This window comes from Cetorhinus maximus, chromosome 14 (genome assembly GCF_964194155.1).
Source record: "Cetorhinus maximus chromosome 14, sCetMax3.hap1.1, whole genome shotgun sequence".
Lineage (NCBI taxonomy): Eukaryota > Metazoa > Chordata > Chondrichthyes > Lamniformes > Cetorhinidae > Cetorhinus > Cetorhinus maximus.
Genome location: NC_135892.1, coordinates 107,903,130 through 107,922,090, shown reverse-complemented (window position 1 = coordinate 107,922,090; position 18,961 = coordinate 107,903,130). Strand labels below are relative to the sequence as shown.

The window sequence follows — 18,961 nt, the reverse complement described above, 5'->3', positions numbered from 1 at the left end:
TGCTGATCATAGGATCAGGCTCAACCCGGCTATCCTCACGTTGAACAGCCTGCTCATGGTCACTTTCAAGAGTCCCATTTGGTCAGTGGTGAGTTGGATGTGGTTCTGGGTCCATGGCACCGTTCCTCAGACATTGACTTCAGAAGGGGAGTGGAAAGAATGTGGCAATTTAGGTTTTTGATTTAATAAAAGTTGTATATCTATTCAGCTATTTGAGTCAAAAGCAAAATACTGCGGATGCTGGAAATCTAGAACAAAAACAAAAATACCTGGAAAAACTCAGCAGGTCTGACAGCATCTGCGGAGAGGGATACAGTTGACGTTTCGAGTCCGTATGACCCTTCATCGGAACTAAGACATATAGAAATGAGATGAAATATAAGCTGGTAGAAGAGGGTGGGACAGGAGAGCTCGATAGGGGGCCAGTGATAGGTGGAGGCCAAGAAGAGACTGCCCAAGATGTCATAGACATAAGGACAAAGGGGTGTTGACGGTGGTGATATTATCTAAAGGATGTGCTAATGGGGACATTAAGGGAAGCAAGCTAGTGGCAGATGGCCCTAGTGCGGGTGGGATGGGGGGAAGGAATAGAAATGGGCTAAAAGGTAGAGATGGAACAATAGATCGAAATAAATTTAAAAATAGGAGGGAAAAGAAAAAAATATAGTGTAAAAAAATTATAAATTATTGGAAAAGGGGGATCGGAAAGGGGGTGGGGATGGAGGAGAGAGTTCATGATCTGAAATTGTTGAACTCAGTATTAAGTCCAGAAGGCTGCAAAGTGCCTAGTCGGAAGATGAGGTGCTGTTCTTCCAGTTTGCGTTGAGCTTCACTGGAACATTGCAGCAGGCCAAGGACGGACATGTAGGCATGAGAGCAGGGTGGTGTGTTGAAATGGCAAATGACAGGGAGGTCTGGGTCATGCTTGCGGACAGACCGAAGGTGTCCAGGTTTTGTTTCCCATGGAAGGAGCATTCATGACGTGGTTCAACCCCTTGTCAAATTTTCCCCAACATTCTCTGATCTCCCTCCACCTGTGGAACAGTTAATTCAGACCAGGAATTAGTTCTCTACAAAGCAGTCACATACACAGTTAACTATTAAGACTTTTTATGTTTTCTAACCTTTTAAATGGAGGGATGTGACTTTACAAGATTCTAAAATATCCAACTAAGGAAGTGACAGCTTTTATTTAGGTGCATTACATAAGTTTGGGGAGATAATTCAGATATATAGTCTAATTCATTGCTTCTTTTTACAAAAATGTAGGATAGTCTTGGTGGAAATAGCAAAACAGCAATGATCGCAACTGTCAGCCCTGCAGCGGACAATTACGACGAAACATTGTCAACGCTGAGGTATGCAGACAGAGCCAAAAACATAATTAATCATGCAGTGGTGAATGAGGATCCCAACGCTCGAATCATCCGGGAACTCCGTGAGGAAGTAGATAAACTACGGGAGCAGCTCTCTAGAGCAGAGGTATGATGTGATGAAAGTCTCAGATTTTAAACAGAGCATTTGGCCAATCCATGAGGAGTAGGCTAGTAGGATGTGCATCTAATCTGTGAAAAAGGGTGTAGAAACAATGAAGTGAATGTTTGGCACAATTTTAAATGCTTCCTGGCATTAAATATTAGCTATTTAACCAACGGATCGGATCTAAGCTCTGCAGTTCTGCCACATCCAGTCGCGAATGGTGGTAGGTGATTAAACAACTAACTGGAGGAAGAGTCTTCACAAATATCCCACCCTCAATGAAGGGGGAGAGCCCAGGACATCAGTGCAAAAGACAAGGCTGAAGCATTTGCAGCCATTTTCAGCCAGAAGTGCTGAGTGGATGATCCATCTAGGCCTCCTCCTGAGGTCCACAACATCATAGATGCCGGTCTTCAGCAAATTCAGTTCACTCCACACGATGGCACTGGATACTTGCAAAGGTTATGGGCCCTGACAACATTCCAGCAATAGCACTGAAGACATGCTTCAGAACTAGCTGTGCACCTAACCACGCTATTCCGGTACAGCTACAACACTGGCATCTACCTGGCAATGTGGAAAATTGCCCAAGTATGCCCTGTCCACAAGAAACAGGGCAAATCCAACGCCAGTCAATAGCTGCCCCATTAGTCTACTCTCAATCATCAGCAAGTAGGTGTCATCAACAGTGCTATCAGCAATGCTTACTCAGCAATAACCTGCTCCCTAACATTCAGTTTGGGTTCTGCCAGGGCCACTCAGCTCCTGACCTCATTACAGCCTTGGTCCAAACATGGACAAAAGAGCTGAACTCAAGAGGTGAAATGAGTGGCTGCCCTTGACATCAAGGCAGTGAGTGTGATATCAAGGAGCGCTAGCAAAACTGAAGTCAGTAGGAATCATGGGGGAAAGCTCTCCACTGGTTGGAGTCATATGGTTTTGGAATATGGTTTTGGTTGTTGGTCAATCTTGCCCGTCCTGGGACACTGCTGAAGAAGTTCCTCAGGCTAGTGTCTAGGCCATCCATCTTCAGCTGTTTCATCAATGACCTTCCCTTCAATCTAAGGTCAGATTTGTGGATGTTTGCTGCTGATTGCACAATGTTCAGCACATTTCCCGACTCCTCAGATATACATACAAACATAAGAAATAGGAGCAGAAGTAGGCTATTCAGCCCCTTGAGCCTGCTCTGCCATTCATTAAGATCGTGGCTGATGTGTTTCAAATTCCACATTCCCATTTACTCCCAATAACCTTAGATTCTTTTTGGGCAAAAGAATCAATCTACCTCCGCCTTAAAAATATTTAATGACCCTGCCTCCACTGCCTACTGAGGCAGAGTTCCAAAGTCACACATCCCTCAGAGAAAGAAATTCTCCTCATCTCTGTCCTAAAAACTCACCCACAAGAGGAAACATCCTTTCCACGTCCACCTTGTCAATACCATTCAGGATCTTTTATACTTCAATCAAGTCACCCCTCACTCTTCTAAATTCCAGTGGAAACAAGCTCAGTCTATCTAACCTTTCCTCATAAGACAACCCGCTTATTGCAGGTATCAATCTAGTGAACCTCCTCTGAACTGTCTGCAATGCATTTACAACCTTCCTTAAATAAGGAGACCAAAACTGCACACAATATTCGAGATGTGATCTCACCAATGCCCTGTATAACTGAAGCATAACATCCTTATTTTCATGTTCAAATCCTCTCTTAATAAGGGATAGCATTCCATTAACTTTCTTAATTACTTGCTGTACCTGCATCTTGTTGTGACTGATGTACTAGAACACCTAGATCCCTCTGCAGCTTGGAACTCTCCAGCCATTCTCTAAGTAATGCTCTGCTTTTTTATTCTTCCTGCCAAAGCCAACAATTTCACATTTTCCCACCTTATATTCCATCTGCCATATTTTTGCCCACTCACTCAACCTATCCATATCCGTCTGCAACCTCCTTTTGTCTTCTTCATGACATACTTTCTACCTATCTTTGTGTCACCTGCAAATTTGTGTCATGCCTTCACTCCCCTCATCTAAGTCATTGATATAAATTGTAAAAAGTTGAGGCCCCAGCACAGATCCCTACGGAACTCCACTCGTCAATTTCTGTCAATCAGTTGCAATCAGAAAAACACTTATTTATGCATATTCTCTGTGAAGCAGTCCGTGTCCATATGCAGCAAGCCCTGGACAATATTAAGGCTTGGGTTGGTAATTGACAAGTGCCATTCGTGCCACACAAGTGCCAGGCAATGACCATCTCCAGCAAGAGAGAATCTAACCATCGCCCCTTGACATTCAATGGCAGGACCACCGCTGAATCCCTCGCTATTGATGTCCTGGGGCTGGGGGGGGGTTACTATTGACCAGAAACTGAGCTGGGCCAGCCATATAAATACTGTGGCTACAAGAGCAGGTCAGAGGCTTGGAATTTAGTGGTGATTAATTCATCTCCTAACTCCCCAAAATCTGTCCACCATCTACTAGGCACAAGTCAGGAGTGTGATGGAATACTCTCCACTTGCCTAGATGAGTGCATCTCCAACAAAACTAAGAAGCTCGACACAATCCAGGACAAAGCAGCCCACTTGATTGGCACCCCATCCACCACCTTAAACATCCACCCGCTCCACCGCTGATGCACAGTGGCAGCAGTATGTACCAGCTAGAAAACGTACTGCAGTAACTCACCAAAGCTCCTTTCACAGCACCTGCAAACCCATGACCTCTACCACCTAGAAGAACAAGGGCAGCAGATGCAAGAGAGCACCACTACCTGCAAGTTCCCCTCCAAGCCACACACCATCCTGACTTGGAACTATATCGCCATTCCTTTAAGTGTCACTGGGTCAAAATCCTGGAACTCCCTTCCTAACAGCACTGTGGGCGTACCTACACCACATGAACTGCAGCGGTTCAAGGCAGCGGCTCATCACTGCCTTCTCAAAGGCAGTAAATGCTGGCCTAGCTAGAAATGCCCACATCCTGTGAATGAATATAAAAAAAGTTAAAATTCCTCATCCACAGGCAGTTGTCTGATCCAGTATGTCTCAGTTAGTAAGTGCACTGACAGCTGTTGTACTCAGGTAGGAAGGTCCCAGGTCCAAATCCTGATCAATATTGACTTAAAAAGCTGTTTTCAGCTGAGAGTAAGAGGATACCGAAGTTGGAATAGGGAAGGGAAAATGCAGAGCTACAGTGACCCCTGCTGGAGAATGTGCTTTTGTTAGTTTCCATGATTCTATCAGGAATTAACAGCACAGAAGGAGGCCATCCGGTCTGTCATGCCTGTGACGGCTCATTTGTGCTTAGTCCTGCATCTTGTCCATATCCCTGTAAGTTCCTTATCAAGTATCTGTCAACTCCCTTTTAAAGTTATTTATGGAATGAACTTCTACATTTTCAGACAGAGCATTCTTGATTGGGCAACTCTTTGAGTGAAAACATTTCTCCTCATTCCCTCCCCTGCCCCACTAGATCTTTTGCCAGTAATTTTGAACCTATGGCCTCTGGTTATTGACCCACTCATCAGAAAGAATAGTTTTTCTCTGTGTATCGGTCCTATCAGAACCCCTCATCTTGGAAACCTCACCTAATGGAGGAACAGCCCTAACCGTTCCTCCTAACTGAAGTCCCTCATCCCTGGTAACACCTGGTAAACCTCCTCTGTTGCCTTTCTATGGCCTTTGCATCTTTTCTGAAGAATGCTGCCCAGAATTGTCCACAGTACTCCAGCTGAGGCCTAAACAGTGAATTGTTGGCCTGGATTTTGCTGTAGTAATGAGGGCGAAACTGTCAATGTTCACCATCATTACTGCACTGGAACTGACAACAATTTGTGGAGTCCAAATATGCGCAGAATAACATGGAAATGCGCAAGTTGCTGTCAGTGAATCTGCATTCCACCTCCCACTGTCGAAGTTCCGACCAACTGCTGTCTCCCTTGCTATCATGAATTGATGAGAACCTCCACCCTAATGCTATTGATCCCGCTGTAAAAACCGTTGAGAAAATTACCTGTTGTTGAATGAGGTGCATCAGGGTTTTTAATGACATGCTAACTTCGTAATTACTGTTGAACACTCTTACTGGTCCTGAAAAGCTAATTTTATATTTGTGGAATGTCAAATTTCACAATGATTAAACATTCCACTTTTTAAAGATAAGATTTTGCTTTTTTCTTTATTTAAAAGTCTGTCCTTTAGCTTCTATCTTAAGACAGCCATACATTTATTTTATTATCTGAAAATTGCAATTAACAGTAAAGGATTTTAAGTGCTTTCGACCTCCTGGTTTGCTGTGTGTGAATACTTCAATTTGGCTGCCTTCCTGCTTCATGATATCACTGTTCCTGCCATGACACCCTCTTGATTTGGAGCCAGATTTAAACTGCCATTGGGAAAGGGGGATTTTATGCCACAGCAATTGCTGGTTCTTTGTGGGAAAAGATCAGACGTTGTAGAGATCAATGGCGAGTGTCCTTATTTTGCCACTCATCATAAAATCCAAGCAATAAAGCCACTAATACAGGATTTAGTCTCTGCTGTGATCAAACATTTGCTGAGTTCTCAACACTTTGCACTCAATGCAAAGTTCCTTTTCCTTGTCAAAGCATGCTAATAACCGACTTTCCCATAACATGCAAAGAATAGACTTCTGGGAGAGATTACAAAGCCATTAAACTAATTGAAGGCTTCGGGTGATAATTTGAAGACTTGCTAACATTTCTTTCATGATTTATACTATCTGAACTTCAGGATTATGTTACACAGTAAGTACCAGTACTTATTCGTGATATGTACTGTTACTGCTACAGGGTTATTTTTGGTTTCCTGGGGTGGTGGTGGTGATTTGCACATTTTGTCCTTGGTGATGCTGGTAATATTCATTGAATTGAATTAATGCAAACATAAAAATCATTTTCATTATTTTTCAATGAACTTCCAGTTAATCTGCTTAACTGCTGGGCCAGCATCTGTTGTACTTAATTTTCAGCTCTCTTTAGCCAACACCAATTTAAAAGTGTTTGTTGTTCACCTTCACCCCCTATCCTCTGCTGCATGCATCCCAAATGCCAGGGTAGGCAGTTTTCTGTCAGGGGGATGAAAATTGAAAGAGGGTTTATCACTTGGGGTTGGGCCCACTTCAGTTGTTTGAGGTTGACTTGGGATAAAGTGAAGTATTAAATATGAGGGAGAAAGTTATGTGTGCGCGCTCCTTTATAGAATCATAGCATTGTTACATCACAAAAGGAGGCCATTCGGCCGCTATGTTTATGCTGGCTCTCTGCAAGAGCAACTCTGCTCGTCCCACTCCCCCGTCCTTTCCTCGTAGCCCTGCAATTTTTTTTCTCTTGGTTGCTCACCCAATTCCTTTTTGAATGCCTCGATTGTATCTGCCTCTCAGGTAACACATTCCAGACCCTAACCATTTTCTGCAAAAAAGATTTTCCCCATGTTGCTGAGATCATGTACTAACTTAACTTAGTTTTCTTTTTAAATGCCTATTTGGAATTGTTTGTTTGGACTTAATCACGTTTTACTGACAAATATTTGATTGGATTTCCCATACCAGGCCATGAAAGCCCCAGAGCTGAAGGATCGTTTGGAAGAGTCTGAAAAGCTAATTCAGGAAATGACTGTTACATGGGAAGACAAACTTAGGAAAACGGAAGCCATTGCACAGGTATGTTGTGCAGTATAACCTTCCCTTTAGTGAACAACAGAAATTGGAAGGTGAATCTTGCTGGGGACTAGGTGGTATGCTGCACTTCCACCTTGGGGACCTGAGTTTGAATCCTGACTGGACTGATGAGATTAGACTCTTTCGCAGTGGGCTGTACAGGTCCTGCGGGAAATTAATTTGGATAGTGTAAACTCAGTTTTCAGTGGTTGCAAGTTCACAGCACAAAACGAGGGTCAATAATGAGGGGCAGTAGATGCAAGATTTACAGAGAGGAGGATGAACTTCTTTGCATAAGAGATGAAAAACTATAAAATTCACTTACAGGGTTAGTAGTCGAGGCAGAAACTATGCCAACATTGATTGTCTAGGTGTGTAAAGGATGAAGGGGATAAGGGAACAGGTTGGGTAAGGGTGGTTAAACTATTTGGTTACATAGTGGATAAACAGCAACACAAAGTAGTTGGACTGATTGATCTGTGCCCGTCCTATAACTTCTGTGTATTTAAGTCCCTGTTATTTGCCACTGATTTGTGTTTTTCTCACAAGAACACAACACAAGAAATAGGAGCAGGAGTAGACCATATGGCCTGTCGAACCTGCTCCACCTTTCAGTATGATCATGGCTTCAACTCCCATTTTCCTGCCTTTCCAAATCCCTTGATTCCCTGAGCGATCAAAAATCTGCCTATCTCAGTCTTAAATATATTCAGCGATGGAGCATCCACAGCTCTCTGGGGTCGGGAATTCCAAAGATTCACAACCCTTTCAATGAAGTAATTTTTCCTCATTTTAGTCCTATAGGATTGACTCTTTATCCTGAGACTGTGCCCCCATGTTTTCCCTCCTTAAGATACCAGAACTGTGATTGGGATGCTTAGTGGAAGAATTTGCACTGGTGGGGGTCTTTTAAGAGGTTAGGGTTAAGTTGTGCCAGAGTAAATAGACATTCCTCTGTATGGGACCTTGGAGTGCTTAATGTCAGGTGCAAAAAGAGAACCCCATTCCTTCAGACATGTTTCACCATGATCTTAAAATTTTTAACTTTGCCAAATAATACTTAAAAGAACATTTCTGAAAGAAAATGACCGAAGACTTAGTATCTTGAAACATTCTGCTCTTTCTGCCAATTTTTAATTTTTCTTACTTCCTAAATCAATTGCTTTTGGTACATTATCTCTCAATTCTGGCAATGAAGATGTGTGATTGCAATTGGTGTGCATTTGCACTTAGATGTTTTTCTCTCCCCTATTTCCCCATTTCTCATTCCCTGCCTTTGTCACCCATGGCAAGATGCCAACTCAGTGACTGAGCTGTTTGGAAAAGCAAATACCAAGTGTCTTGAAATAGGAAGAAGGGCAATAGATACTGAAAGAGACTGGATAACAGTTCACCCCCAAGGATGAAATGTCTGGTCATTTGCTAGTTTTAGTGTAAGGGCTGTATGGAGGCTGCCCATAGAGGGTGGTGGGAATAATGTAGAAGAACAGATGAGTACTTCTTCCCCATCTCTCATGGTGGGCAGCCAGTAAGCCCCACAAAATCCAGATGTGTCGCCTCAGTTAACAAGCATAACAACTTTTCTTGCGAATCCTGATTAACTTGCCCACCGTGTGATATTTTCTTTTACTTTTCTTGCTTGTGCACATTGAAGGACCCTTTATTAGTTAGTCATTCTTTTTGTCTTGCTACTTTCAGTATGTCCATAGTGCAACAATTGAAGGTCTAGTTTTTACATTTGTTTAATAAACAAACATACTAATGACATCTAAACATTCTAATTATTATCAGTTTGATTTTACAATCAGGTTAAACTGAATTGTCATGTTAAATGTCACTTTTAGCATTTTCTAATCTGTTTAATTTTATTTTGGCTATCTGATGTTGTTTAATTATCCAGATTGGCAATTTTATCCAGATCAACAATTTTATCTATGTGCCCCATTTGCATGTTTTAAGTTCACATGCTACAGAGTTCTTCCTTGTTTTTATTAGTATTTACTTTGTCATGCTTATTTTCATTCTTACCCCAAACTTTGTGTGGCCACCCTGTGGATCTATTTATCATCATTCTTGAGTCTCAGCAGTCATTCACTGTTGTACTAATGCACTTTGTGATTTGTTAATTTTACCACTGATCTTGAATCTAACTTCTAAGTCTATGATTGGTTACAAAACAGCACATAAATCTGATCAACTGGTTCAGACAACATATAATATCAATTGTTTTTCATGATCTCTGAATTACTGATTTAATTGCTGGTTTGTAATTGTGAATAATTATCTTGTTACTCTTTCTGGTACAGAACCAGCAATGTTCTGAAAAGTTAAAGCTTGAATATGTGGATAATGACTGGTCCTGTGACTAAAGCAGATAGAGGGTGCATTTACCTCAGAGTAACAGTGACTTAAGCTTCTACAGCTTCTCTCCTCCTTTCTCAGCTGTTTATTAGTAAAGCCATACTGTGGTGAATGTGGTGCTCTGGTATCCTCCACTGAATATTTTTAAATGGATTTATATCATCTGTTGACTGTGTTTACAGGAGCGTCAGAAGCAATTGGAAAGGCTTGGCATTTCTCTCCAGTCCTCTGGAATCAAAGTTGGAGATGACAAGTGTTTCTTGGTGAATCTGAATGCAGATCCAGCTTTAAATGAGCTGCTTGTTTACTATTTAAAGGTAATGTTGTTGCTTGTGGATAATATTGTAATTTTTATTGCAATATTGAACAGTCTGCTCAGGTTACTGTTTATGCAGAGCCCTCACTGCTACCCAATGCTGCCTTCGCTCAGCTGACAAAAAACAACTGTGTTACATTGTTCTGATTTACATTTAAAAAGACACGTTTTTTTTAATGGTTTTTAGACATTCCATTTATTCTTATTCTTAGAGATCAATTGCAGCCCTCTGCAACCTTGCTAAGCACCAGACTTCTATTGGATATGGACAGGGATTGAGGGTCTCAGCTGAGCCTGGTCCTAATCTCACCCATCCATACATATGTACCTATGTAGTTTCTCGTTATGTGGAGTTAGGTCGCAGATCAACCACAATCTCAATGAATGGCAGAACAAGCCCAAGGGGCTAAATGGCCTACTCCAATTCCTATGTGTGAGTGAGCTGCAAATGTGGCAGGTTTTTTGTTCCCCTTTCTTCTGGTTCGGAGTTGTTAAAAACTATTGTATTACTGGAAGTTTTCAGTGTAACATCATGGTGCATTTATCTACTGAGAATAATTCATAAATAATTATCCATCAAACTGGAATGATCTGAAAAAAAAATCCCTGTGATTCTCTGACTTATCTTCAAGCTTCTACACCCCTAGGAACAGTAGTTGTCCCCTAATGCCAGAAAAGTAGGGAAACAGGGCAGCCACTTTGAAATGTGAACAGGAGACTACAGAAACAGAAAACCTCATACATTCTTTTCTTGTTGGCTTCTTCATGTTTTTGTGCTTCCCCCTTAGCTTGTGCGTGGTGGATTGTTTCTCCGAGAAATGCTTGCACTGTTGTCTCAGCAATATACCGCTGGGGATACATGTGGTCATGTAAAACAAGTAGAAAAAAAGATGTGTCGGTTTAAGTATATATACATATGATTATATTCATTCTAGAGCATCCTTATTTATAGAATCTTACTGCACAGGAGGCCATTCATTCATCATTCCTGTAAAGGCTGTTTGAAAGATATCCAATTAGTGTCACTCCCCTGCTCTTTCTTCATAGCCCTTAGGCAATACTCTCGTCATAGATATTTATTCAATAGAAAATTACTACTAAATCTGCCTCCATTATCCATTCAGGCAGTACATTCCAGATCGTAATAACTTGAAGCGTTGGCAATTTGTAAGCTACTGTTGGAATCTAAAACAAGTATTCTAGTTGTTGAAGAACTGATTTGTAGTGTTGGAGAGGGGAATTTGAACTTTCATATTTTTTTCATCTGACAGAATCACACTCTAGTCGGGTCTGATGATTCCCAGGATATCCAACTGTGTGGCATGGGAATACTTGCGGAACATTGTATCATTGATATCTCTCCAGAGAGACGAGTCACACTCACGCCCAGGCAAAACTCCAGGTGAAATTCTTTCACTCAAACTTGCATGATTGATTTAAAATAAAATTGACCCATCACATTCTCAGTCTGCTAATGGTGGACAGGACCTTTGCACCTGGACTAAGGAAATTGTTGCTTTTAAGCCAAATGGTAAACAATGAGCCATTATGGCAAATTGTCTTGAGTCTTTACCATCCTTTTGAGGAAACATCAGGCTCCTCCCAGATATCCTAACTCTTAACTCTGGCTTCTTGAGTATCCCTGATTTTAACAACTCTGCCATTGGTGACTGTGCCTTCAGTTGTTCAGGCCCTAAGCTCTGGAATTCCCTAAATCTCTCCACCTCTCTACCTTGCTTTTCTTCTTTAAGATGCTCCTTAAAACCTGTGACCAAACTTTTGGTCTTCTGCTCTAATATCTCATTACTAGGCTTGGTATCATACTTTATAAGGCTCCTGTGAAGTGCCGTGGGACATTTTAGTATGTTAAAGGCACCATTTCAATACAAGTTGTTGTAGTTGGAATTAACTCGGTGTGTTGTCCGCTTAACCAGTAATTTCACAGCCTTTGGCTATAATCTTTCCCAGAACATTTGTGAATGGCTCCCTGTTGACTAGCCCTGTGCAGCTTCACCACGGTGATCGAATCCTTTGGGGAAACAACCATTTCTTCAGGTAAGTTTGAGTGATTAGAAAATTAAAACTCACTAATTTTTCTCTGTTTTGTTAACATATGCACTTTTAAATGTAAATTGGGTCACAATAGTTGTGTTGTGCCAGGCAGCAACCCAATAAACTTGAATAAGTGACTTGAGATTTATAAAATCTTTCTTATAAGTAATGAAATCAAGTAAATTTTTAGGGCCTAGATTGTTGTATTAATTATTTGTGTTGATGTAAAAGATAGTGGGTAAACATGTTTGTGGCATATTCCAAACCCTGTGAAACCTGTTCAACTGCATTCTCCAGGATTCAGACTTGGGAGGGGCTGAGGTTTACCCAGAGACAGCTTGTCCTGATTTACAAATGAGGAGGAGGAACTTTGACTGTATTTTCTGGATTTATTATTCGCAGTGGCAGAAGTAAAGCCATAAGATAGGCAATAGCTGCGATTCCAATATATTTGATGTACAAATTTCCAAACGCCTTTTCTGAGCCCACTCAATATGAAACAACTTTGTAACTTTTCTTTTCCTTAACAGAATTAATTTGCCAAAAACCAAACCAAAAACAGCGCAGGATGATGACGGACAGGAGAGTCTCATGAAGCAAAGTTCCAGTAGTGAGCAACTGGATGGAGATGGCGACAGTGCTAGTGAGAGTTCCAGTGAAAGCAATTACAGCTATGAGTTTGCGCAGATGGAGGTTACTATGAAGGCCCTTGGAAACAATGGTAAGAAGGGAGCAGTTATTTTATAATTTCATTGTACACTACTATCCTTCGCCTTGAAGTATCAATTTGGCTCTGATGGCACTACTTTAAGAAAGAAAGGCTTGCATTTTTTTTAGCAACTTTCACAATCTCAGAACATTCTTTGTCCTGTCTGATCACATTAAGTTGTGGTTTTATCCAATGTGACTCAAAATGTGGGAGGATCCAGAAGGCTAATATTGAATGGATTTCAGCAGTTGTTATGATGCAGCTTGGGCTGAGGAAGTGGAAGAGATATTTTGGAATATCTGCGAATTTGGTAAAAGTATTCAATTATTTGATGTACTTGGGTTTTATGGGAAGGAAAATGACAAATGAAGACAAAACTGAGCTTCATGAATTGGAAAATCTAGAACTAAGGCCACGAATGTCGGTATGTAGGGACCTTAACTATGCATAGTAATGGAGTGAATTCGCATGGAAATTGTTAGATAATCCACAAACATATGATCCAGTACTGTCATGTCACAGAAAAAAAGGCATGTGTAATCCAACTAACATGATAAATTGGGGATTTATTTACTTTGCCACAGTTGACTTATCTCTGGAGAGAAGGATATTGGTGTTAGCAGACAGTTGAGAGTTTTTACCCTGCAAAACTTCTGGCAGGTAACATGTAAGGCAGGTAATTGGAGTATTGATATTAGAGGTATCAATGTAGATGCATAAAGGCCTGAGGGTAAAGCATCATGGGTGAGGTGGTATAAAAACAGAAAATGCTAGAAATGCTCAGCAGGTTTGGCAGCATCTGAGAGAGAAATAGGGTTAATGTTTCAGGTAGACGGTTCAAGCTCTGACGCAAGGTGATTAATTTGAAATGTTAACTCTCGGATCTGGCTAGACCTGCTGAGCATTTTCAGCACCCAGAGTATTTTGCTTTTGTAAGGATGAGATGGTTGCTTGATTAGATTTCGGAAAAGGTGAAGAAAATGTCTTTAGGTGAAGAAAATGTCTTTCAAGAATGAAAGGAAATGAGTTTGATATTCAACATCTTTGCCACATGCCTTGTAAGAAACCTGTTCCTTACCTCTCCTTGAAGGAGCTTGGAGCTGTACAAGCCATAGGCGGCAAGACTTTGTGCATTGTCCTGATACCATGATTTATTGTATTGGCAGATGCAATGCAGTCGGTGCTGCAGAGGTTGGAACGCCAACATGAGGAGGAGAAGCGGTCTGCACTTGAACAACAGCGCCTGATGTACGAACGAGAACTGGAGCAGTTACGGAGACGTTTATCCCCAGAGAAACATTACCGCAGTATGGAGCGCCTCTCGTTTGGCTCTCCCAGCACTCAACAGCGGCTACGTCAGTGGACAGAGGAGAGGTGAGACATTGGCAAGTTCTGCATTTTTCATCATAGAAGAATATTTTTCTGAGGGTAGTGGGGGGTTGGGGGTGTGGTTTCTCCCTGGTCTCATGAAGGTGCTGATTGCAACTCTGACATAAATTTGTAGCTGCTGTCACCTTTCTTGAGTTAAAACTCACTTTTATGCAAAGATAGTGGAAAGCATCAAAGTCAATTGCCTGTCTTTTGGTAGTTTTGCAGAACTTTACATCCTGTAATAATAGTGGTACTGTAGGTAGCCATTTAGGATTGGTGTTATGCTTTTTACAATGGTTCCCTGATCCTTACAGAGAGGCAATGCTAAACCACAGTCTCATGAAGTTGCAGGAGCAGATTGCCAAGGCAAATCATTATGTACATGAAGCAAATTATATAGCTGAAGAAATGGAGAAGAAGACCGAGTATCAGGTGACTCTGCAGATTCCAGCATCCAGCCTTGACGCTAACAGAAAGGTAAAATTTGATATATTTGAATTTCTTCAGACAAAATTTGGCAGTAATTGGGAATGTTTCTTTGGTTTCCTTAATTTTCTTGCCATCCAAGTAACGGTGAGCTTGGACGAGTCTCATGGTTCAATGCAGCTCCCTTATGTCCTACTTTGTTTTGTGATAGTTTTAAGCACTACATCCTGGGAACAAATATGACAGGAAAAGCTACATGGACATGGTCTTGGAAATTAAACAGTCCTTGTGCTCTGCAGCTGGTTTTGTTGAAGAGACTGGGAGTGAGGGGTTTCAGGAGGCAGCTCGTTGTAGAGAAAAGGAGCTTTGAGTTATCTTTACCCTGCAAAGTGCTCACGAAGTGGTGGGGCAATTTGAGTGAGCAGAGGCACTGTGGTGCTTAATATGGTTCAACCCCAATCTGGCACTGAAAAGAAAATAATTTGCCCTCTGCCTCAAGGAGAGCAAAGTTGAATACTGTTAGGGGAAAAAGTTAATTAGCAGATGGCAAGTGATTTGATGAAAATGAAGTCCTCGATGACATGGTGAGGAACAATTGAGCATCAACAGTAGAGGTGTCATGACAGGTGGAAAGCCAGAGGTAAGAAAGTTGGAAGTTTGGGAGGCAGATAAGGCAGTTTTTTTGTTTGGATTGAATGTCAAGTGTGTTGGTTTGGGAAAGATAGGAGGACATGGGTAGGAATGGCTTCCCAAGTTACTTTACTAAGGTTCTTAAACCGCAGCCTTGAGGGGAGTCTTGTATTGTTGGTGTAATTTCCATTTCCTGCATCACATCTTTTTATCATTTGTTCGGAAATTGCCCATTAATACTGAACCAATAGATGTAAAAATAGTTTTCAAACATCTTGTAAATGGCACTTTTTCTGTTGACCTAACAGCCTGAAATCCACCCTACAGTGTAAACCAGGTCCTAGGACACTGAGGGCCAAGATAAACAGAACAGTATTATATATCAGAAATGAGCTGTCAGTGCTACACACGATGTAAATGTTCTTCATTAATGTTGATTCTTGCTACAGACACCTGCTGTGCCCATGAATGACTGCGGAGCATTGGAATTAATCTCTCCTTGCTACTTGTTTGAATGGTGTCATCATTGACTGAAGGTGGAGCAATGCTATAATTAGTTTTAGTTGTTCCTGTGAGGCAACTGCTGTTAAATGTATGCTCACTAGAAGAATACAAATGAGCAATTTCCTAAACATTTAAGAGATTAGAGAATAGACAACTGCACATTTTACATCGATTAAGACAAAACACAATGAACAAAAGTGTTAGATTCCAGATCTTCCAGCAATAGTCATTGACTCGCTTCCAATATATATCACTGGTAACTGTATCATGTCCCATATCTTTTGAAATAAAAGCAGAAAATGCTGGGAATGCTGAACAGGTCAAGTAGCATCCATGGAGAGCAAGAAGGAGTTAACGTTTCATATCCTTGACCTTTCATTGGAATTTTAGAGCCATCTTGACCCCAAAAAGAAATATCCCCTCCCTATCACCCCCTTACATATAGGATGCAAACTTTCAGTCTTGGAATCTTTCTAGATATGATGTTGAATTGAATCCCCTTGTACATGAATACAACATGAGTTTGGCAAGCCCTCCACAGAAGGGCTTGGAGCCCCTTACAGCATTTCTTCCAGTGTTTCACCGGTATTTCAGTCACTCTTCTGGACAGATCTTTACCCTGATAAATAAGAACAGAATTCCCCATCTTTGTTCCTGAAGCTCCAGCTACATAAGTGAAAGGAAGGAAGATTGCCTGTTGTTTTTCAATGTGTTTGTTTGGGATATTTTGGATGAGTTTTGGGTAAGAAGCCATTGCATTCACTTTCTTTCTTTTCAACAGCGTGACTCCATTCTCAGTGAACCAGCCATCCAGGTACGAAGGAAAAATAAAGGCAAGCAGATCTGGCCACTAGAGAAACTGGAAAACCGATTAATTGATATGCGTGAACTTTACCAGGAATGGAAAGACTGTGATGAGGACAATCCTGTAAGTAGAAGATTTGTGCATTTTTTTAATACGTTGTTAGACTTGGTAACATAGGAATGCACAGATTCAGTGAATCCCAAAGTTTAAAAGGGGCTGTACATTAATCATATCCTTCATCAGCTCCGGTATCCTTCAATCCTTTCTGTCATATATCAGTATTATACCCTGTTGAATTTTCATGCACTGTTTGCCTCTCTAATGTCATTTTGGCCAGCCATTATCCCTTGAAATAGTTAATTCTGAACTATTATTTCACCTTTTTTTTATATGCTTCATTGAGCATATTTGATTTCTTGATAACTGAAGCATTGACATTCTGTAAAAGGGATCTCTTTTGCACACTCTGATGCCACATTTGGAATGTCCTTGCACGCTCAGGTGTAACCCTGACAAATAGATTCAAGCCTCTGATTATCCCCTCTCCTCAGCCATGCTACAGTGAGGAAATGCTGAATGTAAAGAGTGAAAACTGGAAGAAGAGATTGCTCACTCCCAGGCTGTTCTTGTGCATCTCATTTGGGTTGCTTTAAAACCCACAGATCAGATAATCAGGTGTTGTTGATGTGTGGCACTGGAAGATCAAGCAATGCAATAGGAAGAACAGATGTACCTGAAATGGAAAATGTCATTTAAAAATACTTTGGGTAAAACTGGCAGGGCATTATTTACAGCCCTGAGAATATTAAGAATCAAATGCATAATGTGAAACTGGAGTCACATGCACACCAGACCAAGCAGGGATGACAGGTTCCCTTCCAAGCTAACAAATAGTGAACCAGTTGTGTTTTTAGTAACAGTCCAGTGTTTTTTTCCTGATAGTAGCTCACAAAATACTTAATTTATTGAATTCAGTTTCACTGCTTTCCATAATGGGATTTTAACTGCTCATCTCTGGATTACTCCTCCAGTACCTTAATCACTAAATTACTTCACTGGCACCTCCTCCACATAGGAGAAGGTTCTAAGGGTGACAACTTTTAAATGCATTCTTGTAATAGAGTCATGAACTCAATTTAATACCTGTATTTGATTACTTAAAAATGTGCATAAGTAATAAAACCATGTTAATGGGAAGCTATTAATATCTGGTGGAGTGTCATCTTAATTCAGCTCCACAATTTTAAAAAAAAATCAGGTTTTAAGCCTGCGATGGCGTTTTGGTTTTCTTGATATTATTGTTGTGAAAGGTTTGGGTCCATGTTAAGACCAGGGACTGAATGACTGACTGACTCTAAACCACACAATGAACCGGAGTGACGATATTTGTTCATAAATTGAACTGAAATCCAATAGTAGTTTGGTATTTACACTGAGCTTTGCAAGACTTTCTTGGGAATGTAGGGAGTAGCCATTTAACCTGTTGATTAACTGATTTCTTCTCCGCCGATGCTGCCGGACCTGCTGAGTTTTTCCAGGTAATTCTGTTTTTGTTTTGAATTTCCAGCATCCGCAGTAGCTTTTAGCTTTTTGTTTTTATTTAACCTGTTGAGCCTGTTATCCCACTGTTAGAGCTGAAAACCTTCTGTTGAAATAAAATACAGCATGACTTGTATAGCACCTTATCACACCTCTCAAAAATGTCCCAAGTGTAATGAATTCCTTTCTAATTGCAGTGATTGTTACACAGGCAAATGTGGCAATCAATTTGCTCATTACAAGATCTCACAATTGACAATAAGATAACAATGAATCTGTTGTTGGTGGTGGTCCTTGAAGGAAAGTTGTCCAAGGCACACTGAAAGCTACTTTAGTTAATGGTATTGCACTACCTGCTTATTTTCAATTTTTGCTTGGGAGACCTTCAGTGAAATACTCCACAAACAGTACTCTCCCTCAGATCACCTTTCTTAATTTTTTAAATGTACATTTCACAATAATACTGACTAAATGAGTACAAAATGTCTATTATGCAAGAGACTCTTCAAAGTGCCATTGCACTGAAGGAAAATTATGTAACAAACAACCTCAAGTGATAACATTAGTGGACCTATTTGACCTAATTGAAGGAAGGTAGTCTGTACCACCCTATTGCATTCCTTTCATGGGAGTGGCTTTTTGCAGGATTGAATTTGTAAAGAGTAATCGGACTGCTAGTCTTAAGGTTCAAAGGTTTTGGTGATTTGCATGTGGTATTTTAATTCAAAATCTGATAGTCTCTACCTTAAGCACCCATGTATATAAAATGAAGCATATCTGTCTGGTGATTACATTTTCATTATCTAGTTTATTAACAATACCAAGTGATTTTAATGTCTAATCCAAACTTGTCCTTTGGTTATGAGGCATCCTCTTAGTAATACACTGATCTTAAGATATGAGAGCAACCTTTGATATTTGTTTGCTCAGTTTGCGGAGTGGAGTTTGAACCTATAACCATCTTATTTAGAGGTGAGAGTGTTACCAGTTGAGCCAAGCTAATAAACTGAAATAAAAATGTTCCTTCCTCTTTGTCCCATGAAAATTAGCCTGGCAATAAGAGCACGTAGATAACATACACACTG

At 40.7% G+C, this 18,961-nt stretch overlaps 1 protein-coding gene across 1 annotated transcript in view; it reads left to right on the top strand.

Moving 5' to 3' along the window:
* Nucleotides 1-18,961, top strand: part of LOC144689927 (kinesin-like protein KIF13B) — a 142,389-nt gene that overhangs the window by 79,976 nt on the left and 43,452 nt on the right. The window contains exons 11-19 of the mRNA XM_078557445.1: nucleotides 1,270-1,482; nucleotides 7,056-7,166; nucleotides 9,707-9,841; nucleotides 11,112-11,242; nucleotides 11,809-11,895; nucleotides 12,423-12,613; nucleotides 13,768-13,975; nucleotides 14,287-14,449; nucleotides 16,314-16,460. Coding sequence (XP_078413571.1) covers nucleotides 1,270-1,482; nucleotides 7,056-7,166; nucleotides 9,707-9,841; nucleotides 11,112-11,242; nucleotides 11,809-11,895; nucleotides 12,423-12,613; nucleotides 13,768-13,975; nucleotides 14,287-14,449; nucleotides 16,314-16,460 — 1,386 coding nt within the window. The remainder of the gene's footprint in view (nucleotides 1-1,269; nucleotides 1,483-7,055; nucleotides 7,167-9,706; nucleotides 9,842-11,111; nucleotides 11,243-11,808; nucleotides 11,896-12,422; nucleotides 12,614-13,767; nucleotides 13,976-14,286; nucleotides 14,450-16,313; nucleotides 16,461-18,961) is intronic.